General features: G+C 40.4%; 1 protein-coding gene across 2 annotated transcripts in view; it reads left to right on the top strand.

Moving 5' to 3' along the window:
- Positions 1–1,306: 1,306 nt before the first annotated feature.
- MARCHF3 (membrane associated ring-CH-type finger 3) overlaps positions 1,307–22,592 on the top strand; it is a gene marked incomplete at both ends in the record, with an annotated part of 33,963 nt that continues 12,677 nt past the window's right edge. For both annotated transcript variants that reach the window (XM_084251894.1, XM_084251893.1), the window contains 2 exons: positions 1,307–1,494; positions 4,287–4,491. In XM_084251894.1, coding sequence (XP_084108020.1) covers positions 1,307–1,494; positions 4,287–4,491 — 393 coding nt within the window. The remainder of the gene's footprint in view (positions 1,495–4,286; positions 4,492–22,592) is intronic.

Raw genomic sequence — 22,592 nt, 5'->3', positions numbered from 1 at the left:
GTTGGATTCCTCACTTTACTGGCTCTGAATGGTTTGAGTTTGAAGTCACAATCTGAGCCTGGGCCACACGGATTAGGAACAGAATTCCTTGTAGTGCATATGGTAGATTATGTCTCAGGGAGGTAAGGCCCTTATTAAGAATGGATTTTTTTTTTAAAGATTTATTTTTATTTACTTATACATAGAAGACTGGGGTGTAGGCCAGAGGTGTGGGGGGTGAGAGGATTCATTAGAGACAGAGTGGGGAGCAGAACAGGCAGATCTACTGAAATACACTACTGAGGGGAGCAGTGGGCCAGACAGGAGAGGTCTGCTGCACCATGTGGGTCAGCTCCCTAGATGGGGATCAAATGCTTGTTGCAGTGGCTGGCAATAGCTTGATGGCACTGAGACTTTAACCCCTGCACCACCAGGAGTTATTTTTAATAGATGGTAGAGGTCTCATTCATCAGTTCTCTGTTTGCCTGTGCGTTCTCCTATTATGATACAGTGTTCCTGGTAGTAAACAAACTCCTCTAGGTAGTACACAAACAAACAAAAAAAAATCAAATATTTTTTAATATATTTATTGTTATGTCCATTAGAAAAAATATAAGTCTCTGCAAACTCATCATTTCATCGGTAACTTTAACACTAAAATAGTTTTTTTATTATTTAGGAATTTTAATTTCAGGTGATTAGGGGGACAGAGAGATAACAAAAGCTATAAAAGTGGTATACAAGTTGAATGATTCATTTTTTGACCAAATATTGTTCTAGAAGGGGCTGCCTGATCAAATTCCTTTCTTTCTTTCTCTCTCTTTTTAATCTAGTATCTCTAAGTGAAACTGCACAAAGAAAAAATTGCTTTAAGAAAAAAATGGTTGGGAATGGTTTAATAATGATTCTAGAAACTTTTAGAATATCAACAAAATCTTACTTCTTCTGTGGCCCAGAGCAGAGCTGCTTATCTTGCCTTCAGATTTTACTTCAGCTCCCAATGTTTATATACATCAACATGTTCTCCGTGCTGTTGAGAACCACATCCACTGTTTCTTGTTGGCTCTGTGTGTATGTGTGCATGTGTACACATGTCTGTGTGCATGTGCATACACACACATGCATGCACATTAAATGATACCAAGATTGTGTGCCACGTCTAAGCTACCCATTATTTATATTAAATAATGACATGATAATATTGGTGGCCTATAATTCTTCATTTTCTGTTAACCGTCCAGTGCAAGTAAACTGTTTTCTGATCTCTCTTAGATGGAAATCCTGTAGAATGTGGAAGCCATTAGCAGAGTAATTGCTGTCTGTTACCATGACAACCAGCCGCTGCAGTCACCTGCCCGAAGTGCTGCCAGACTGCACCAGCTCAGCTGCGCCTGTGGTGAAGACCGTGGAGGATTGTGGTAGCCTAGTGAATGGGCAGCCACAGTATGTCATGCAAGTTTCAGCCAAGGACGGGCAGCTGCTGTCAACAGTAGTACGGACTCTTGCCACCCAGAGGTAGTACCACAGTTTAAATAAATGAATCCATAATTGATCGGAGGAACTCTTTGTCAGATGGAAAATGCTAAGGGAATGTAATTAGTGCTGAAGTCTTTGTGTCAGGTGAGAAGAAGTCTTGAGAAAAAAGAAGGACTACACCAGGTTCTGTCATCACTGTTTCTCTAGCAATGGGGTACAAAGCTACAACTCACGTTGTCAAGTTTTCCTCTTAAAGCCACACTTGCAGAGAGCCAGGCAGGGAAGGATTCCACAAGAAGCAGCGTCCACTTACTTTACATTTGTTATTTTGACATTGCTACGGTAATTACACTCTTGTTGTCTCCATGGTGCTAACAAAGGTAGCACTTTGTTAAATAGAATGAGAGACCTGATTTCAGGTGACTGAGCCAAAGTAATTGGATTTTCTGGGCAAAACTTTTCAAGTGCCATTCCTGGTGTGAATGTTTAATGGGAAGGAACCCTGTTCAGGGCTACTTTCTAAGCGAGTCTCTTCTCTGGCACAACCCCATTTGAGGGCCTCTTCTTTTGACTCCTCACATTTGAACCTGTGAGTCCCTACCCATGATCCTTCACACATATTCAACCATATGAAGTGTAATTGCTAAAAGCCCTAAAACTTGTCTTTCCTGAGTCATGAAACAAAGCAAAGCTGAAAGGTTCTGAGCAGCCCAGAGCCGCCTTAACCAAGCCAGCACTTTATTGCTGGGGGTCTCCTCTTGTGCGGTTGCTGCCCAGTGGCACATAGAAAGTTATAGGCTGTCCAGCCAATAGGTGTGCCTTGGCTCCTCCAGTCTTCTTTCAGAATGGATAAATGGGATTTTGACCTATAGATATAAAAGTATATCAACACTGCACTGATATCAGTGCTGAAACTCTGGCCTTGAAACTTTGAGTCATTCACTCATACCTCAGTCTGAGCAATCCAGACTCCTGCTCCAGTGCAGGGACAGATCTCTAGACATTACCTGTGGGAGAACTGCTGGTGGAAACATTTTCTGTTGCCCCTCATCCTGAACGTAGTGGCCATCATACATGGACTCATGTTGTAAACATGGTCCATGTCCCTTCCGTTTTCATCCTGTGCAGCCATCACAAAGGAAAGAGAAAACATTCATATATATTTTTTCCACCTATCTAAGAGCTTCTCACCAATGGTTAGGACTCAAAATATGGTGAGGCCTGCAAGTCATTGCTCCTCTGGAACTGAGAAGTGCATGCATACCCATCACCCTTCAGCCACCACACACCTTGTTTGATTAGGAAGAACAAGCCGCAAAGCTAAAATACCTGAATCTGTGCTCCCGTGTGTGTTTGTGTGTGTAGCATTACTATGTTTTCTCCGTCCACACAGTAATGTAAACTAGGTTTCAGAGTTTTACATGCTTATGTCTCATGAATTAAGGAGGCCAAGAATAATAAGAGGAAAAAAATCAACTCTTCCAACTTTTTTTTCCTTCCCTGAGCATGTGTGGGAAGGAAATCCTTTCCTGTTCTAATCCTCTTTAAGCCCTTACTCATTCCCAGGACATGCCTAGAAAACCTTTGGGAAGTAGTGCTGTTTCCATGGCTGTTTCCTTTTGGACCAAAGCTGGTGTCAATGAAAGGAATGGGCTGGGTCACTGTCATCTTTGGGAGATGTGGAAAGAGTCTGGCCCTGGGGTTCAACGTACAACAGTGACAGTTGTAAATCTGAGTTCACTGGAGAACAGCTGGGACAATGTGTCAATGAAGAGGAAGGTCCTCTCACAGAACACAGTATCCACTCAGAAATGGTGCCATCTTCTACTGGACACAAGGGCCATGTTGTTTTATTCCCTGTGACCTGAGTCTTTTCACAAATGAAAACAACTACCATAACCAGACACTTACTAGCTGCTGGTTCCTATTCTTAGCTTCTAATATGAACCACCTTTTCTCATCCTCACAGGCACCACATGAGAAAGGCATCATGCCTATTTCTGAGATCAGGAAACTAAGATATAGAGTGATGACATAACTTGACCAAAGTTAGCCAGCTGGTAAGCAGCAAGACTGGAGTTGGAGCCCAGGCTGCTGGGCTCCAGAGCCCCCCTCATCAACCACTGCAGTATGCACCTCAGAAACTGCAGGGGTGATTTTTCCAAACTAGAAGCAGAGCTCTAGACTGAGGTCACCTCGCTAGGGCATACTCATTAATAGCCTTCACCTTAGTGTCCTTGGTGTGCTGGAGAGCATCCTAGGAAAGCTCAGAGGACCTTTCTGCCACCCAACTTTGTGGTCTGATTGAGAATTCAGTTTTGTGTGACTACCTCAGAGTTGGCTGCCAGTTATATTTCCCCCTCACATTTCCCCTTCCTATTGAAAGGAGAAATAAAAAGAACCTCTGGATATAAAGCAGAATCCAGATCTGGTTCAAATGACACAGTTTGTCTAGAAGATGCAACTGGTATCATTTCAGAACAATTTCAGTTCTTAATGGTGAGGGATTGTTTTTATTTCTGGATTGGTAGTTTGTCTGAAATACGTCTCTGTTCAAGACAAATAACATGTTGCTTGGTTTTACTCACTTTTGGCTCTGGACCATACCTGGCTGCTTTGATATTATCCACCCCACATTGCTGTGTGTTGGCAAATGTAGATGCCTAAGGACCCCATCACTGACCCCATGGCTGAGTGCAAGTGTAGACATAGGGTGTTTACTCTGAGCAGCTGCCACAGGGGATGGTCCAAAGGACACAGAGCCAGACAATCATCCGTGTGGGGGTGGTTTCCAGCCCAGTGACCAGCAGGTGCCCCTCTTTCTCTTGCAGCCCCTTCAATGACCGGCCAATGTGCAGGATTTGCCATGAGGGTAGCAGCCAAGAGGACTTGCTTTCTCCGTGTGAATGTACGGGGACCTTGGGGACAATTCATCGAAGCTGCCTCGAGCACTGGCTGTCATCCTCAAACACCAGCTACTGTGAACTCTGCCACTTCAGGTTTGCAGTGGAGCGCAAACCCAGGCCTTTAGTGGAGGTCAGTAATTGGGGCACATCCTGAAAACTTAGCTCTAATGAGCAAATGATGTCTGCTTTTATGCCCAGATCACAATGCCTGTGCAGCTTCACTGCATTCAGTGTGTGTGTGAGGAGGGGGCGGGGAGAGAGAGAGAGAGAGAGAGAGAGAGAGAGAGAGAGAGTCCACTAGCTTACTCAGGAGTCAACAGTAAAAAGATGACTTCCATGAGACAGAGACAAAAGAGTAGAAGAAATCAATGTGCAGAGAAAAGAAAGTTTAGAGTCTTGATCTTCATTTTTCACCCCGTCAAAACTGAAGATCAGGTTAAGCGTCTTTCTTTTTTGCATACCATCTGCTTCCATTGATGCAACAGAGAAATGGGTAGTTGGGTTATGTATTCTGAGATAGTTATGTGGTTTAGTGGCTATAGACGCAGACTTTCTGAGTTTCAGTAGCTCTTTGATCTTGGGTAAGTTATTTCCATTAAAGTAGCAGGACATTCTCTTTCATGTTTTGCGAACCACATGATTCTTCTTTAGGCCTAGGGTCTGGTCTTTTAGTAGCTGAGAAAACTGGGGGGAAATTGTCAGATTATTTTTGCCCTCTCTTTTGCCTAGCTCCTATTAGCCCATTAAAAATTGGATATTAGCAAAGTAAACATTCTAACATATTGTGAACCAGTTGGAAGGTACAAGAAAGACATTGTGCCTATAACCCAAATCTGCTGATAATCCCTTATTTCAGCAGTTGATCTAGTGAAATTTTGGCATTAAAAAGAGTTAAAAATTGAGAAGCCCTTCTTGGAAATGATGCAAGACATCATTTCCCTCCTTGGAAATGTGTTAGCACTGAGGCACTAAGGCTGTGCAGAGTGCTTATATACATTTCACATGGTTTTGACCTTGAAATTTTTATCAGGACCTGTAACTAAGGCCTATCTTAGCTATGACTTGATGGCCAAATGGCACACAACTTATTTGACTTGCTCTGATAGACTCTGTGCTTTTTTTAATACTCTGGATTAAGTGACCTCATAATTTAGCTATCTTGCTGCTTGACATTGACTTTCAGAAATTCATATTTGTAGAGTGCCCATCAGAGGCTTGACCCTATGCCACATTCATTAGGATTTTTATTTCAGAATTTCTCTGCAAAGAGGGAAATAGAATTAAATAATAAAAGAGATGAAGATTTCTGAAGCCAATGGTAAAATTTAAAAAGAAGTCTATTTCTCCTTTCCAGAAACTTTGGTACAAATTGATGATGCAGCTTCTCCTGGGAAGTTGGCTTCCCAGAGTAAGGAAACCCTGCTTTTAAATGGCCTACAGCCAGCATTCTTGGCTAGTATCTCCCCAGTAAAAAACAACGTTTACTTTTGCATGGTAAAAATCCCAGTGAATATGTGCAAACTTATATCCAAGGGGTGAGGGTGTGTGCACATGTACATGTGGGGAACACATTACTTTTTCTCTAATAACACACCCAGTGAGTCCTTTCCATCTCACAGAGGTTCATTCACAGTTTCCTATGTCAGCTACAGACAGACACTCGAATTTTAGGAAACTGTCATTAAATGAGGAAACAAGGCAAATGACCTTGAGAATGTGTGAGGTGCTCTGCAAGATTTAGGGCCTCGCCTACAAAAACTTCCCCCAAACGGTCACCAGTGGTGAAATTTTCATTGAACAAATGGAATGTGACATTTTTCAGAGTTAATGATGATTGAACAAGTTGAGAGTGAAAGGCAAAAACTTTGCAAGCTGGAAGGCGGGGGCGGGTGGGGGGGCGCTCGTTTGATCATCCCATGGCGTAGTGAACTTGCTGTTTGACCACAAGCAATAAAAAGAAGTTGTCTTTGGTTTCTCAGCTGAAGGACAAATAAGAACCAGGTGCAGGCAGATTTTTAAACAGATGACATTACTAATTGATTATTCCCCTCTTACCAAAGGGAAGTTTTATTCATCGAAAGCATTGCATTTCAATATTTTTACCTCAGGTAAACATGAATCTCTTTGGTAAGTCAGCAAAACATGCCTACTGGGTTAAGTGTTAGAAGTATTGTTACTTTATTTCTCATTTTAAGTCTTTTAATTGTTTTAATCACTTTTATTTACCAGTTGGATCTGCCTTCTCATTAAAGCAAGAAATTCTATAACATGTAATTTCAAAATCGATGTGATAATAACAGCCCCTGTTTCCAGAGGAAGCAGTTGAAAAGTCATTTATAAATTTTATTTGTCAGCATCCAGGCATTAACATTGGTTGAAATTGCTTTAATACCTCAGACTCTCACTCTACAGTAAATTCTCTCTATCCTTCATTCAATATAACTTTGCTTCCTCCTTAACACCACCATTTTTGTGGGGTTTTTTTTGTTTTTTTAATTAATTTTTAAATTTTTTACATCATTGTTTATTTTTAAACAATGTTTGCTTCCCCCCACCCCCTCAGGTGTAGTCCCCATAGAGTTTCCTTTACCAATGCACCCGTGCACCATCACCTCAGTCCCCTGTGCTCCTCCCTCCCTCCCTCTGATCCCTCTCCCTTCTCCTCCCCTGCAGTATTATGCTCAGTGAAATAAGCCAGAAGGAAAAAGAAAAATATTGCATGGCTTCACTTATAGCAAGAACAGAGGGGAACCAAATAAGACAGTGTAAAAAAATAATAACAGTACAAAACACAACAAAGCAAAAACAGACAATTATAAAACACCACCATTTTGAAGACACTTCTCTCATCACTTCCATTCCTGCACTGTCTGCTGCCAGCAGTTGGATGTTCTTTTTTAACAGGTCAGGAACTCGAACTCATGTCTATACATTTACTATTCCACCTTTGCTAAGTCTTTACTTATCTTCCCTGCAAAAGGGCAAGTTTCTACTCATAATGGTCAAATCAATGCCCTCTTTTTATTTCCACCTGCAAGTAAAACTTTATCACCGGTTGCTGTGGATCATTTTCTCTGAACTGCAGTATGAAGGATAAGGTAGAGAAACTCCATGATATCTTTGGTTTCTGTAAGACTTGAGTGCTTATGTACAACTAGATTCTACACTTAAAATTATTACATTGTGTGATATGCAATTTATGCCTTAATAAGTTTTGTGTGTGTGTACACGAAAGTGTGCATGACTACACGTAACTACTTACCTATCTATCTGTCTGACCACACTAATCTTTTAGCTTCTTTTGGTAAGTTCATTGCCAATTTTATACCCTAAATATTTTCTTTTGTCAGTATTTCTAAGCCAGTATAACAAGAGCTAGTTTCAACCCAAGAGAGCAACATTGTGATCATCTAGTGTATTCATATCTTTGTGAATTTCCTCATAGTCCAGCTCATATAAATCTTATAAGGTCTGTGTCCAATCATGCAAAACTTGAAAGGATTTAAATTATACATGGCAGAAAGGAAAAGCAGATAGAACACATCCTTTTATAGCTCTACAGCTAGCACTGCTCCTTATGAAGGCTACATTTTTTTGTTGTTGATTATGGAAAATGTATACCCAGTGGCAATTTGTCAGGTGAATTAGCCCCCAAAATAATGACCTGGTAGAATGCAGTAAATAGACATCCACGACACATAAAGGGATTCACCGAATGACCAGTCTGGGTGGTTTTATGGTCTCCTTTGTGCTCATTTTTAGTTTTCCTCATTTCTCTCTGTAAGTTGAACTTTGATACCATTCTTTTATAACAAAGGAAACAATAAAAATACCATGATTTGTTCCCCAAAATGTGTGCCTTGACTCCAACCTATTGCCATGATTGCATATCTGATTGAGCAGTTTGCCAAGGAAGCCCATCAATGTGCAAATAGCGTGCTTGCAATATCAGTTTCTAGTGATGGGAGTATCTGAACTAGGCTTTCCTAAGATATGTATCAGTAACACCCACCTTGCCTGGGAAACTCAGGAAGTAATAGATCAGCTCAACAATACCATGACTAAAACAGAACAGCCAGAAAGGGTTGAAATCTGGGGGAGGGAAATCCTGGGATCTGATCTTCCTCTGATCAAGGAGACATGATGATTTTTTCACAGAAGTGATTAGGTTTCTGGATTCTTATTTCCTTTACACAGGCCCAGCTGATTGATAAGAATTTTATGAACAATTTAAAAGCTGTTCCCTGTGAGTCAGAGGTTTAACTAAATTGAAACTGAGAGTGTTTTCACACATATCAGTTACCCAGAATAATGGGATGTAAAGCTAGGGAAGTGAGGATTAGGGCTTTTTTCAAACTTTTTATTTGTAATTTTTTTTAAGTCACTGGAGGAAAATGGTTTTAAAGTGTGCCCTGGATTCAGTGCGATTCCAGCTGTACCTCAGGGAGCAGAATTGAATTGCTGTGGAGAAACTACTTTGTACTTTGGCACTTGCTATTTGACAGATTTAAGACTTGACTTAAATCCTAAGATGGATATATCAATTAGGTAGGGACACTGATCAACTCTGACCATAGTGGGTTTTGTTTTGATGTTTAATATATTCATTTAAGTAAAATGGTAAGCTTTTGGCTTCAAAATATTCATTTTCATCAACAGCTCTTGTAACATTGTGGTAATTAGGGAATGACGCCTTAGGGATATAGACTCAGTGGAGGATCTTTGGAGGCATGAGGACCACCTACTCCATTCCGCAAAGGAACGTGGACAAGCTCCCCTCTTCATTCCAACTCGTGAGCTACCCAGCTAGAAAGGTGGCTAGTCCAGAATCACCACATGTGACAGGCAATCAAGAAACATCTGCTCAATAAATAAATGGGTGAATGCAGAACCTCTTCTTCCCCATTTGCAAGCCATATGTTGTATTTTGGGGTTATAGTTGTAAATCAAAAAACTGACCCTTTGCCCTTACGATCCTAGACACGGATGAGGCTGACAATACAAATTAGCGACACTACTTTGGGCCACACAGCAAATACAATGATTGTGACAAATCCTGACTCCTACACAGTCATCAGTCCTCTGTCAAGTTTCAAAGAATGGCAGGTGACTGGTACCATCAGGTAAAAAGGTGTGAGTGTGCTTCAGGGCTTGGCAAGAAATGTTGTTGGGAATTAAAGAAGTGTGGTTGGAGTGGGAAAAGGTTCATACCCAGCCAGCATTTGTCAAGCTTTTAGAAATCCAAGTGCTGTGCAAACAAACCCTTCCCTATAGCCTTGGGGGGAGGGGAAAAGATCATATAACCCATTTGGTAGATTTGGTAGACACAGTTTTATGGTGGTTATGTTTGGTCAAGATCCCTTAGTGAGGAAAAAGTCAGAAGGTCTTCTGGGACAGCATTCAGGCCTTTCTTGCCTGCTCCAGCTTGTGTTCTGGAGAGACAGAATGGACTAGAAGGCCTCATTCCAGCATCTGCAAGGTGCAGTGTGGGAGGGAGTTGGTTGAATCCGCTGGGAGGTTGCCCTTCCACCTGAGCTCAAGGGCAAGGAACACAAGTTCTTCCTGCTCTGCCCCTCTGCTTTATTAGGTCCCCTTTTCCAACTCCAGCTCCCTGAGGCAACTTTCCCACCCCCTCCAGGCAAAGCTAAGGCCTCCTAAGACAGAGTAAGGACTTGCAGCATGAAAGACAGAAGAAATGCAAATATAAGAAATTGGAGTGCATTGCTTCACACATATTTTGTGGATAAAAGAACGAAGGCCCTCCCACTGACTGAAATCTTTGCCAGCGACTTTCCAATCAGGCCTTAAGGCCACTGTGGTTCAGTCTTATAACACCCACCCTGCACTGGCCATTGGGAACCTTGGGTTCCTGGGTGACCTGGCCACCCATGACCTGCAGTGACAACTTGAACAAGTTATTTCCCCTCTTTCTGCATTACTTTCTACATCAGTAAAATATAGCAGAACTCACAATCTAGTGACCTTGGATGCAATCTGGCACTGCTGTGTAGTGCTTTTTTTATTTCCAGAATTTGAATGCCTTTAGGTGGGACATACAGCTTCCAGTTTCCCCAGGCCTTGCTTTCCGGCGTACTCTCTCCCAAGTCTCTTCATTCACTTGCATTACCCGCCAGCCATTTACATTTGAGATTCCAGAATTGAGTGACTTCTCCCACTATTAAAAGAGTTCTCTAATATCATTGCATTTCTTTCTATCAACATCTTTCTTTCAAGGTAGTATAGACTGAGCCTAATGGTCTCTGTCCAATTGTCCCCACATTATAAGTGAACTGAAATGGCTGGTTCAAAATCACAAGGTAAATGAGCCACTGAGAGACAGTATGCTAGCATAGACAGTGATAAGAATACAATGATTCAAATACTTCGCTCTTGCAGTATGCCTCTGTGCTGGCCAAGCACTTCTGACTTCTGTCAGGGTCACTGAGCAGCCCCCCCAGGTTCTCCATGGATGTGTGGCTCCATTCTTAGTGCTAACAGTTAAGATAGCATGTCTGATGACCAGAGTCCAGCAATCCTAGATCCTGCAGTTTTTGGATTTTTCTCTTGGTTTTTTTGGTAGCTAATTTGACAGTTGCTTTGTTACTTAAAGCTCAGTTACAAAGAAGCTGTTTTAAGGTATCTATTAAATTCACAGCTTGCTTCATTAAAAATCACTTCATTAAAAAAGCAAGCCAACCGAGTGTTCACATGGCCATGCCAGATGGAAGTGAGCTAGCAGTTTGGTGCCCTGTTTTTAGCCCATCCACTGCTAGTAAAGGATTAATTTGGAGGGAATATCCAGTATATGATAAATCCATGTAAAAAGAATTACATGACCAGATTCTATTATTTTACATTGTACTGATACTTCCAGTGAACTTGGGTTGAAATGCAAATTAGAATCCATCCTCTCAAGAGTACCTTTTTTCAGTCCACCTAGCAGCCCCCTACCACTCCCTTCTGAGAATGTCAGGAACAGAGTCACAGATACTTAACGACACCAAAAGTTCCTTCACACACTTTCTTGTTTTAATTATTCTGTGTTAAAAAGAAAATACAGAGAAGGTGTTTATCTCCCACCTAGAATTAACAAATGTGAACATTTTGTAAACTACATACCTCTAGAAAGAACAGCCTCTTAGGGGGGGAATGCATGTAGTCTTCATTAATTCATCCTCAAATGTTCACAAAAATTTAGGAGAAAATTTAGCCAGGTTTTCCTGAACCACATCTGGCCAAGAACAAGGGGAAGTAAACAAAAGGAGACATAACCATGAAAGACCCCAGGCCCTTGGAGCTAACTCCAAATGTAAGAAGATAGCATACAGCTAGTTTTGGCCACCAAGGGGTCTATTCCTTTGAAAGGCAAACAATTAGAAGTTATTATATGGGAGTGTGGGGTGGTAGCAGCGGAGGTGAATGTGCCCCGGGCAGCTGGCAGGAAAGCTTTGTAAACACCAGTCTGACAAAGGAGCAGTGAAATGTCACTGAATGGCTACAATTGGTAATCATCTCCATGTCCTGCTGGAATACAAGGCACCTTAGCTCACAGACGCTGCCCTGTGCAGGTACAAGGCCCTGGGCTCAACTGAAGGGAGAACCCAAATTGCAGAATCCATGGTGCGATTTGAAATGCATAGTTACAGAATGTGCATAAAGCTACCCGCTGAGGGCTTCTGCCAGCACTTCTCTTGCCTCTTGAGTTCTAAGTGTCAACAATTGACACTTTTAACTCCAAGGAAAGAATACACATTTCTAAACAAAGAGTGCTGTGAAATATTGTGAACATAATTATGGTTAAATGCTGCCTAATGGATAATTGTATTTGGATGAGCTAAGTGAAGAAGTATCTTTAGCTTGGTAGTGGGAGCTCAGCACTCAGTTACTCACTGAATAATACCTGCTATGCCCATTTGTGCTGAGAGCTTCATTTTCCAGAACAGGCACACATCTTGATGTGACGCTTCAATCCAGTAGCATTACTGAGTTTCATTTTGAGTCCATCTGTTTCTATTGTGAAGATGTTCACACCCCAAAGATGTTTTCTTCTTAAATTATTTACCTATTTCCCAGGCAAAGGGAAATAATACATCCTATACACTTTATATAACTATCTCATTGCATTGTCTCCGATATCTCTGTAACAGATACTGCCCCATTCTATAAAGAAGGAAGATAAGACTCCAAGATATTAAATCACCTTTCAGAGATCTTAGGAACTTTGAGCCAAAGGCTAGTAGATAGAAGAAGGCAGAAAAATTCAGATCTCTCCGTTCCATAGTACGTGCTTTTTCCACCATACGTGGCTGCCTACTTCCTCACTTGAAAATACCTTCAGTCTTTCCCTGACATGAGCATACGCTAGCACACACAGAATGGATGAGTTTTTTAACAATAGCTAGCTTTTCTGAGGGACTAGATGTACTTCAGAAAGGGAAAATGGGGGGTAGGGGAAATGATTAAAATCCTGGTTTTCTCTTAACATTGACTTTATCTATTAAATCCAGAGTCATTAGCCAGGAGGGAGGGAGGGATTGCCAGTGCTCAGGGACATGGTAGATACATGTCATTTTACATTTGCCCAGACCTATAAAACACCAAGTGTGAACCACAGTATAAACTGTGGACTTTGCGTGATGATGATGCCAATGTAGGTTCATCAACCTACATTGTAGGTAACAAATGTGCCCAGGAAATATTGATAATGGGGAAAGCTATGCATGCCGGGGACAGGAGGTACATGATAAATCTCTACCTTTTTCTTTTGCTATGAACCTAAAAATGCTTCAAAAATAAAGTCTATCAAAGAAAAAAAAACAAAACCCAAGCTGTGCCAGACTAAGTGCTGAGATAGTAGAATAGCGTATCTTCTCTGTGCCACTTTATGCTCTAGTCTAGTTGGGAAACACAGTTCTTAAGTACACCACCCTAGTAGAAGACAGAAAAGTCATTAGTTTCCAGGGGACTTCACACACCTTTTTTTTCTTCTCTGTATTTACTCATTGTCAGCATTTGAGTCTTCATTTTACTGAGTTACTATGTCACCAATTTCTTCTTAGATTTCTCCTAGAGAGGGTGGGTACTAGAAAGTCTGGTGAACTCACAATTGTTAAGGGTGAACTCAAAATTGTAAAGAGTCCTTTCCCCTTTTTTCACAAACTGTTGTGAAGGTTAATCACCCTAACAAGGTTATACACACTTACGAGGTAAAATTTTTTATGATTTTTTTTAAGGTTTATTTATTTATACAAGCACTGGGGTACAGGCCAGAGGCGCCAGAGGATGAGAGAATCTACCAGAGACAGCAGGGAGCATAACAGGCAGAAGGACCAAAACACACTGCTGAGGGGAGCAGAGGGCGAGACAGGAGAGGTCTGCTGTGCCATGTGGGAATCTCCCTGGCTGGCTGGGAATCGAACCAGCAACGTGGAGACTGGGGACAGCCTCACAGTGCTATGCTCAACCCGCTGAACTGCTGGGGAGGCCCGGTAAATTTTTTTTAAAGACTGTCATCTAGATAATTCAGATTGGTGAAACTTGTTTTGCAAAAACACTGGTTTTTCTCTTGAATAATTGTTTCAAGTGTTTCCTTCACTTTTTTGAAAGGTGCCGCACATTTGGGGAAAGATAAGAAAGACCCCATCAGGTCCTATGGTTTTAGTTTTCCTCCTCTGTTTTTCACTGATTGTATGTTTCTGTGCACACCTCATCACTGCCTTCCCTCATTCTTGGACAGGGATCCTGTGAGATTGTTTAGGATAAAACTGTTGCCTTGCCATCCATTATCACAGAGTTAGAGGGACAGATTTAGACTGTGATGGATATTTGAGAGGAAAGTTATGTTTGTGCTTATATATCATGAAAGGAGAGAGGGGGAAACATTGAAGCTTTTAGGTTAGAACACTGAAAAATAGGTTTCGTTCTTAGGTGTGCTGTTTATGAAAACATGTAAAGATGTGTTTGTGAAGACTGAGGACAGATTAAAAGAATAAAATGAAGTATTTTCTATTCATTATTTTATCACCACATTACCTCCAATGATGCTATTAGAAATAGAAAGTTGGGATAAATTGTGAGGTTCAAAATCTTTTAGGGCTCTGAGGGAAAATGGCTAATATTGTATATATGAAATTCTGGCAAGTAGGAGCAGCAGAAACGTTGTAAAATAGAATTTATAGGCATTTAAGGGCATATCTGGGAAGAATCAGTAAAGCAGAAATTGGTAGAAGAAGGGAGAATATTCACCATCTTAGAAAACAATGCAATCCCCCTTCCAAACAATTCACCTCCTTCCAAAGGCAAGCTCTTTGCATTAAAGTTAGTGGATAATGGGGGACACGGAAGGCATGAGAGATGGAAGTAATAAAATGGCTGTAGTGTTTTCCTAAACAGTGGTTCATCTGCTTAAAATCTATGACTTTAATGTTGAAACCCAGAAGTCATTCATTCATCATACTATGCACATTTTCAGCTGTTTGCATGAGATACCTGTCAGATATATATTTGAAAAAAATAACTTTAGTAGATGAAAAGGTGGCTAGCCAAAAGGAAATATCTACAAATAAGAATGCATGCAAGATACAGGATTCTTCAGGGAAATCTATAGGATACCTCACATTTTTTTAACCACAACATTTTTCCAGTGTCACATTTTTTAGAAAAGCTCTATTGAGATATAATTCACATACCACACAAATCACCCATTTAAAGTGTACAATTCAGTGATGTTTAGTATATATTCACAGAGTTGTATAGCCATTACCACAATTAATTTTAAAATATTGTTATCTTCCTAAAATGAAACATCACTTTTCCTCTAGTCCTCCCATCTACTGACCTAGGCAACTACTAAACTAGTTTGTACTTCTATGGGTTTGCCTATTCTGGACATTTCCTATAATGAAAGTCTATAGTATGTCATCCTTGGTGGCTCTCAGCATAAAGTTTGCAGGGCCTAGTCTCACACCTTATAGAAAATATATATTAATCTCCCTTACTATAATTTTATTTATTTTTTATTTCTTCTCAGCATCCTGTTTGCTGTAATATACTACTGCTGCTCCTACTCCTACTAGATATCCTTTACTGAGTTCTTACCCTGTGCTGCTTATCTAGGCACTATAATATTCTACAGTTTAGAAATGAGGAAACTGGCACAGAGATGACAGTGTTTTTTCGTTTTGGGTTTTTTGGTTTGTTTGTTTTTTCCTTTCATCCTTTTCCCTATCACAGTTAATTTGATAAAACCCTGTTCATTGTTTGCTTTTTCATTGTATAAAAATCACTTGTATATTTATTTTTTTTATATTGTCTGAATTTTTGCCCATTAGGAGCCCTTTTCTTCCTTTAAGTCCATTAATTTAATATGGTTCCTTTCATGATTTTGCTGACCTAAAACTATGTACTTTTTTACCCCATATTTTGTGACATTGGCTGATTTTGTTTTTTTCTTAACCAGGGTCTAAGGAGAAATGATGAACCTTAAAATGCAATCAAATTCTGCCTGTATTTTTAAGTTCATCAAAGTTCAGAAAGTTGGACTTATGACAATTAAGGGAAATGCTCTAGAACAGTGCCTTTTACCCTTAGATATGTTTGAGAATCTGCTTACAGTTTGAATTCTTTCGCCTGAAATGCACAGACATCATGTGTTCAAATACAGTTCCAAGGGATCACCAGTCTTCTGAAGACTCACACTCTAGGTCAGGGTCCCCTTATCTAGAAAGATAGTTGCATAAGTTGTGAAGGAAAAGGTAGATTTTCCAGAGGTATCTGCTGCACCCTTAAAATGTTTTAAACATGAATAGTAAGGGGAACTTCTTAACATGTCAATGTAAAAATACCGTCTTCTGAGATATGGCCATATTATAATTCTGTGTATGCACAGTAGTGGATATGGTTTGCTAGTCTTAAAAGGAGAGCCAGTGATTCAATGATGCACATATACAGGACTTGGCTAGTTATTAACTTGGGTTCTTCCATGGTTGGCTTAGTTTTACAAAAGGGACACATTGGAGAGGGAGAGGGAGGGCAGGGGAGGCACATATCTTAGGATTACTCAGGCTAAAGATGCATGTGTGTCCCAACAGGTGGAGAGCTTTCCCACAGACAGGAACTGTGTTCATGCAACTGGTCTCCTGTTTGCCCTTCTGTAAATGCCAGTTGCTGATGTCATGACTCATGTGATTTGAGCTATTGTCCCTTCCACTTCAGAATGTCTTCCCTTAAACATACCCACTATATTTATAGCAAAATAGTTGACAAACACTGAATATAATCATGAGAAGTAATGCCAGAAAAATGGAAAATATTGCCAACTACTCATATAATATCATGGCATATTTTTACCTGATAATCTGGGCCCTGTACTTAATGACCAGTATCCAAAAAGTCCAGGGAAGAAGTAAAAACAGATGGCTGGGTTGGCCTGAACATGAAGAGGAGAGGCACTTTAGTCTAAATGTGAGGAAGCTAAAGGACATATCTGAAATCTTGAAAATCTCAAACAGCTTAGACTATGTAAGCATGGAGTGCATCATATCATCTACATTACTTGAATGCTGCTGGGCTCCCTTTAAAATTTGAAAATGGGGCCTCCCTTGTGGAGCAGGGGTTGAGCACAGCAGTGTGAAGCTGTCTGCAGCATCTGCAGTGTGGGTGCTATCCGGAGCGGCCGCGGAGATGCCCACCTGGCTTGGCAGACCTCTCCTGTCTCGCCCGCTGCTCCCCTCAGCAGTGTGTTTTGGTCAGTCTACCTGTTCTATTCTCCGCTCTGTCTCTGGTGAGTCCTCTCACCCTCCTGCACATCTGGTCTGTACCCCAGTTCTTGTATAAATAAAAATCTTTTTAAAAAATTTAAAATTTGAGAATGGAATGTTTTGAATCAAAGTAAAGAAGAACCACTGAACACTGCAGCTCGTGAAGTTAAGCCATTACCTCAAGTGGAGTTTTGAGAGATTCCAGATCCATTTGTTGCTGAGATATAGCTAATGTCAGCAAGGTATGCCAGAGCCTCCTAAATATATCGAGTCTTTTTTTGGCAGCAATACATTGGACATGAAATCTAAAAATCCCTCTGTTCTCTTAGTACTTCCATCTAGCAGGAAATATTCCCCTTTCTCAAAGTGTTCCCATTCTTGCTTACTGTGGAAGTAGGGGTCCCTGGTGAGAATATCTCTTTTATCATCTATTTACTTTTCACTGGATGCTTTCCACGATATTCTTGGATAGTTTTCTTACAGTCTCACTACATCTGAGGAATACAGATTTTTTAATGTGGTTCCACTTTGAAGACCTGATTTTGAATTTGACTTCTCCATCTCTATTCCTTTAAACATCCCCACTTATCAAAATAGGGATTTATTTTCTCTATGCATGCTGTTCATCATATTCTCATCTTTTGTCCGATGTTCCCACTGGGAATCTTTACTTGGCACTCTCTTCTGGTACCCTACGCCCTGTGATCCTATCCTCCTGGGAGTAATTATCTAAATTCTTGGTCTCCAACAGTAGATCGGTTGCATTAGACACCAGCAACTTTACAGACTGGAGGGCCAGGATCTCCTTGAGAACCAAACTGAAGCGGGCTCAGGGGACTGGGAGATGCTGTTTATATCCATCATCAATTGGAATAAATAATCTGATTTCTATCTTTGACACCATGCATTTTATTTATCCATTTCTTCAGAAAATTTCTGTTCTTCACCCTTTTTTTGGTTGTTTATGTCTTCTTATGTTTCTGGCTTTACCTTGTCACATAGGTTATAATTCTGGAGCATCTTCTTATATTTCGAATCAGCAGTCTCCACTTTACTGTGGTCACCACTACATAATTACGATCTAAAATAATTAGAGAAATGTTTCCCATTTTGTTTATATCCGAAGTTGCAAATTAATCTATAAAATTGTTTAACCATATAATCCTGCTATGCTGCTAATCTTATCTTTAGAAAATTTGAACTCTTAGTGTGAGTATATGTGTAGCATGTTTAAATAATGCCAGAACTAAATTACAATGTCCTAGACACAAATCGTGTATTTATGGGACTTTATAGCCATTAATTGACTTATTGGTCTAAGTCCTTCAGAGAGAGTCACAAATCTCCAGAGTGTTCTTGAATATGATGTATTCTTCAGGCAAATCATAACTGTGAATGCCAGAACAACTGCTAAGCCTGTGTCAGTGGCAAAAATTACTTTACTGTATTTGATCAGAAGAGTTAGTTTGAGCAATATTATCTAAGTATGTATCTACTCTAGTTAAACTCATATTTACTCAAAGTGACTTCTGAGCACCTTGTTAGTATAGTGGTTAGTATCCCCACCTGTCAAAGTGACTCTTGTTTGGAAGTATTTATCTATTTCTTTAGCCATTATTTATCAAGTACAAATGAAATATTTTAGGAAATGTGGATATAACTGTAGATAGGCCAGAAGAAAGATGCATACTAATCAAGCTTAACTGCTAGGGAGAATATACAGAATCATAAGTAAATAAATCGGCTCTTTCTAATGATGGCAAAAGTTATAAAAGAGAAAGCAAACAATTGTGAAGAATGATGGGGATGAGAAAAGATGGGGTGACTTCTGAGAGCCTCTTCTGAAGAAGTGACATGTGAACAGAGGTGTGGCCAATGAGAAGGAAACAGTCATGGAATGAAGAGTTCCAGGTAGGAAGGAACAGTCATTGCAAAGTCTTGGAGTCAGGAAACTGAAACAAAAATAAAGCCTGTAGGGAGCATTGGATGAGAGGTCAAAGGAGCTAGATTCACAATGCTTAAACTCTTTCGTGGGCCCTCCGCATACTGTTGACCTTTTGATTCCCTCTCAGAATCATGTTCTTAGTTGCATCAGATAAAAGACATAGGAATGCAGAGAAAACCAATTACCTTAAAATACAGCTATCAAAATATTTAAAAGACAGAGTTGTTGTATAAAACATAAGTGCTTTTTTAACACATTTGGTGAAAGATTTAACAACTGCGTGAAGTAGCAGTATGCCAAGATATCTGCAACAGTTGTAATGTGATGTGAAATATCTGTGATTTCTCTCAATGACAAAGTCACAGGTACTACTAAGATACCAGGAGTTTCTGCATAATTCAATGAAATGCTCAATTTCAGTTACAGGTTGTGAAAAGAAAGGTGTGATTTCCTTTTTCCCCAGTTCAAAAATCACAAATCCCATGAATTCCATCCTTGGACTCATCAGGGATGTGTGGGACCCAGAGACAGACCTGGACCAATCACACAAGGCTTTGTGAGCCAAGTGCGGTATTGTGCAGTGGTGAGCCTCTGGGGGTTTTAAGCAAGAGAAGTGGTGTGATATTGCTACTTTATAGAATCTGGATTCTAGGATAACAGGAATAGAAGGGAGAAGAGGCTGTAACATGGTTCAGGTGAAAGATGAGGGTGACTTAGACAAAAATAGTGACACTAAAGAAAGAGACATGAACATGTTCACCATGTCTTCTAAAGGGCCTACTGATCGACTGGAGATGGGGTGGAGGAGTGAGCAAGAGGAAGATAAAGACAGTATGGACATTGTTGACAAGGGCCACCAGGTGTTGGTGTTGCCACATAATGGCTTGGAACAGCCTGAGAGAGACAGCCATTAGTGGGTGTCTTGGGGTTGTGGAGGTGATCCAGTGTTCCATTGTGGGCCTTATAAATGTTGAGATGTTTGCTGCACCTCAAATCGAGAGAGTACCAGGTAGAGCCAGATACAAGCCTGGAACTCAGTAGTTAGGCTCTTTAGTTAAACCTGATGTTCTGAACAAAAGTGGGAACATAGGAAAATTAGCGAGGGTCCTTCACGACACCACACCCCCTCAGAGCTCTACTGTCCTTGCTCCTTTAAAGGAGATTCTCATTTTTTACTCCCCCAAAGAGGTAAAAGAAATTGATAAAGATCACAGAACATCTGGAGGAACAAAAAGAGGGGCAACTGGAAGCTATGTCTCTCCTGCTTCCAAGTCTACATATTATTCCCTGCATAGCGCTAACCCAGAAGTGAGCAGATATTAGGATCAAGATTTTATGTAGTACAAAAGCAAGCTGAAGGAATGAGTTGAAAGAACATTTGCTTGGAGATTTCACATACTGGTGCTCCTTAACCTGTAACCTTGAACAAGTAACAGCATCACTGAAACTTACTATCCTGATTCAAAATTGGAATAATAACAGCATCTGGTGTTAATAAATTTAGAAAAATTCCAGCACATAATAGACACTCAGCACATTTTTTGTTGAATTAAAGTTATGTAATTTTTAAATAGACATTTGATATTTTTTCTCATAGTTCAAAGTAGTTTTCTTAAAAAAGAGATAGTAATTGTGACTTAAACAATACAAAAGACCTTGAATAATTTACTGAATTTCTCATGGTATTTCATGACCTATGGAAAAAATAGATGATATTCTATAGCTATTTGCATCTTAGGCAAAAAAAGCATGAGCAGAAACAAACTATGGTTTTAACTTTATAACAACAAAACAATAATATGTAGATATTTCTCTTGGGAACCTGAAAAAATGCAATAATTCAAGAGAACTACATCTAGCCTAGCCTTTTAACCTAGAAGGTTAAAAGCGGGGCACCTGCGTATGTGATGTTCCCATGCCAACAACGCTTCTCCATACCAATCAATTTAATTGCTCTAAGTAATAGGTAGGTCATTCATTTCTGGTAATTCTGGTTAGGGCTACAGGTACCTTAGATGTTTATTAATTCATTTTCATTAAACACCATCTATGTTCCCACATTGTTCCTGGTTCAAGATATACAAAAATGAACAAAAAATGAATCCATGCAATCAGAGAGCTCTTACTGAAGTGGGGAGCAAAACAATAGACAAGTGAACAGAGAAATAAACAGCGTGCTTTCAAAGAGTGTTCTGTGTTCTGTAGAAAATCTAGGTAGGCAATGTTTGCAAGTGCAAGGAATGTTTTCAAGTGCTACGTTGAGCTGAGACCTTATGAAGAGAAGGAGCTGACTGTGCAGAAATATGGGCAAGACTGTTTCTCACATGGGAACAGTCATATGTAAAGGATGGAAATGAGGTAAGAGGTAGTAAGAGATATGGCAGAGAAGTAGAAAGGGGTGAAGTCAGGAGGTCTTGCAGTACCAGGTAAAGACTTTGAGCTTTATTCTTATGGAGAGTTTTCAGCAAAAGAGCAGCATGACCTGATTTATGTTTTACAAGGTCACTTTGACTGTCACTTTGGAAGTGGACTATAGGGTGCCAGAGTGGAAGCAGAGAGGTGATTGCCTCCTGAGTAGGACATAATGGTGGCCCTGAAGGTGGCAGCAGTAGAAATGGAGAAGAGCACACAGATTGCTGATACATGTTGAAGGGAGTGTCAGTGGGGCTGACTAAGGGGCCAGATGTGTGGGGTAGAACAGAGAGGTAACAGGATGACTAAGCAACTGACTGGATGGGGCTGTCATTTACTGATATGGAGGAGACTGGGAGAAAAATAAAAAAGGATGTGAGGTAAGTGGAGATGTCAACTGTACTGTTGAATATGCACATTTGCAGCTTAGGAGAGAGAGGAGGCTGATGATTGACATTTTAGGGTCATGAGCAAATCCTATGTAAAGTTTTCATTTGGGGTGCATTCCTTTGAGCCTAGAGCAAGCATCTCCTTAGCTCCCCTGGATTCAGAATTTCCTTCCTTGCAACTTCAGCTGTCTTGGAAATTCATTCATTGACAGACTGTGGAGTTCAGGGATTTCAAACACTGGTAGGAGTTTATTTTGGTTTTCTGCTGTGTTTCCAGTCACCTGCATGCATGGTTTTCCAGTTTCATCTTCCGTTTTAAATCATGCAAAGGACCTGTCACATATATTCTGATCATGGCATTGCCCCTTTCACATTATAGCTCCCATGGCAGGCAGGACAGCTTAGTGTAGGATGTTCTGGGCTTCAAGAATCAGACTCATCCTTAAAAAGGCAAGTCTTGGTTAATAAGTCTGCCAACTGTCAGAGTAACTGGAGACACTTAGGCAGATAAACCCAAGTGATTCAGCATTGTGAGACCAGGTGATTTGTTGGGGTTTTTTTCTCTGCTCCATAAATTTGTTATAGTTCTGTCTGTTGATAGCCCTTCTGTTGGTTTCTTTCATTCTCCTGGTGGTTTTTCATTAGGGAAATTCATGGGGAAAGTTGCAATCGATCAGGGCTATTAGTCACCAGAGTGTAATCTGGTTCTAGTACAAACTGACCTGCA

Source organism: Talpa europaea, assembly GCF_964194135.1.
Source record: "Talpa europaea genome assembly, chromosome: 13".
Classification (NCBI taxonomy): domain Eukaryota; kingdom Metazoa; phylum Chordata; class Mammalia; order Eulipotyphla; family Talpidae; genus Talpa; species Talpa europaea.
This window is presented reverse-complemented; position numbering and strand designations above follow the sequence as displayed.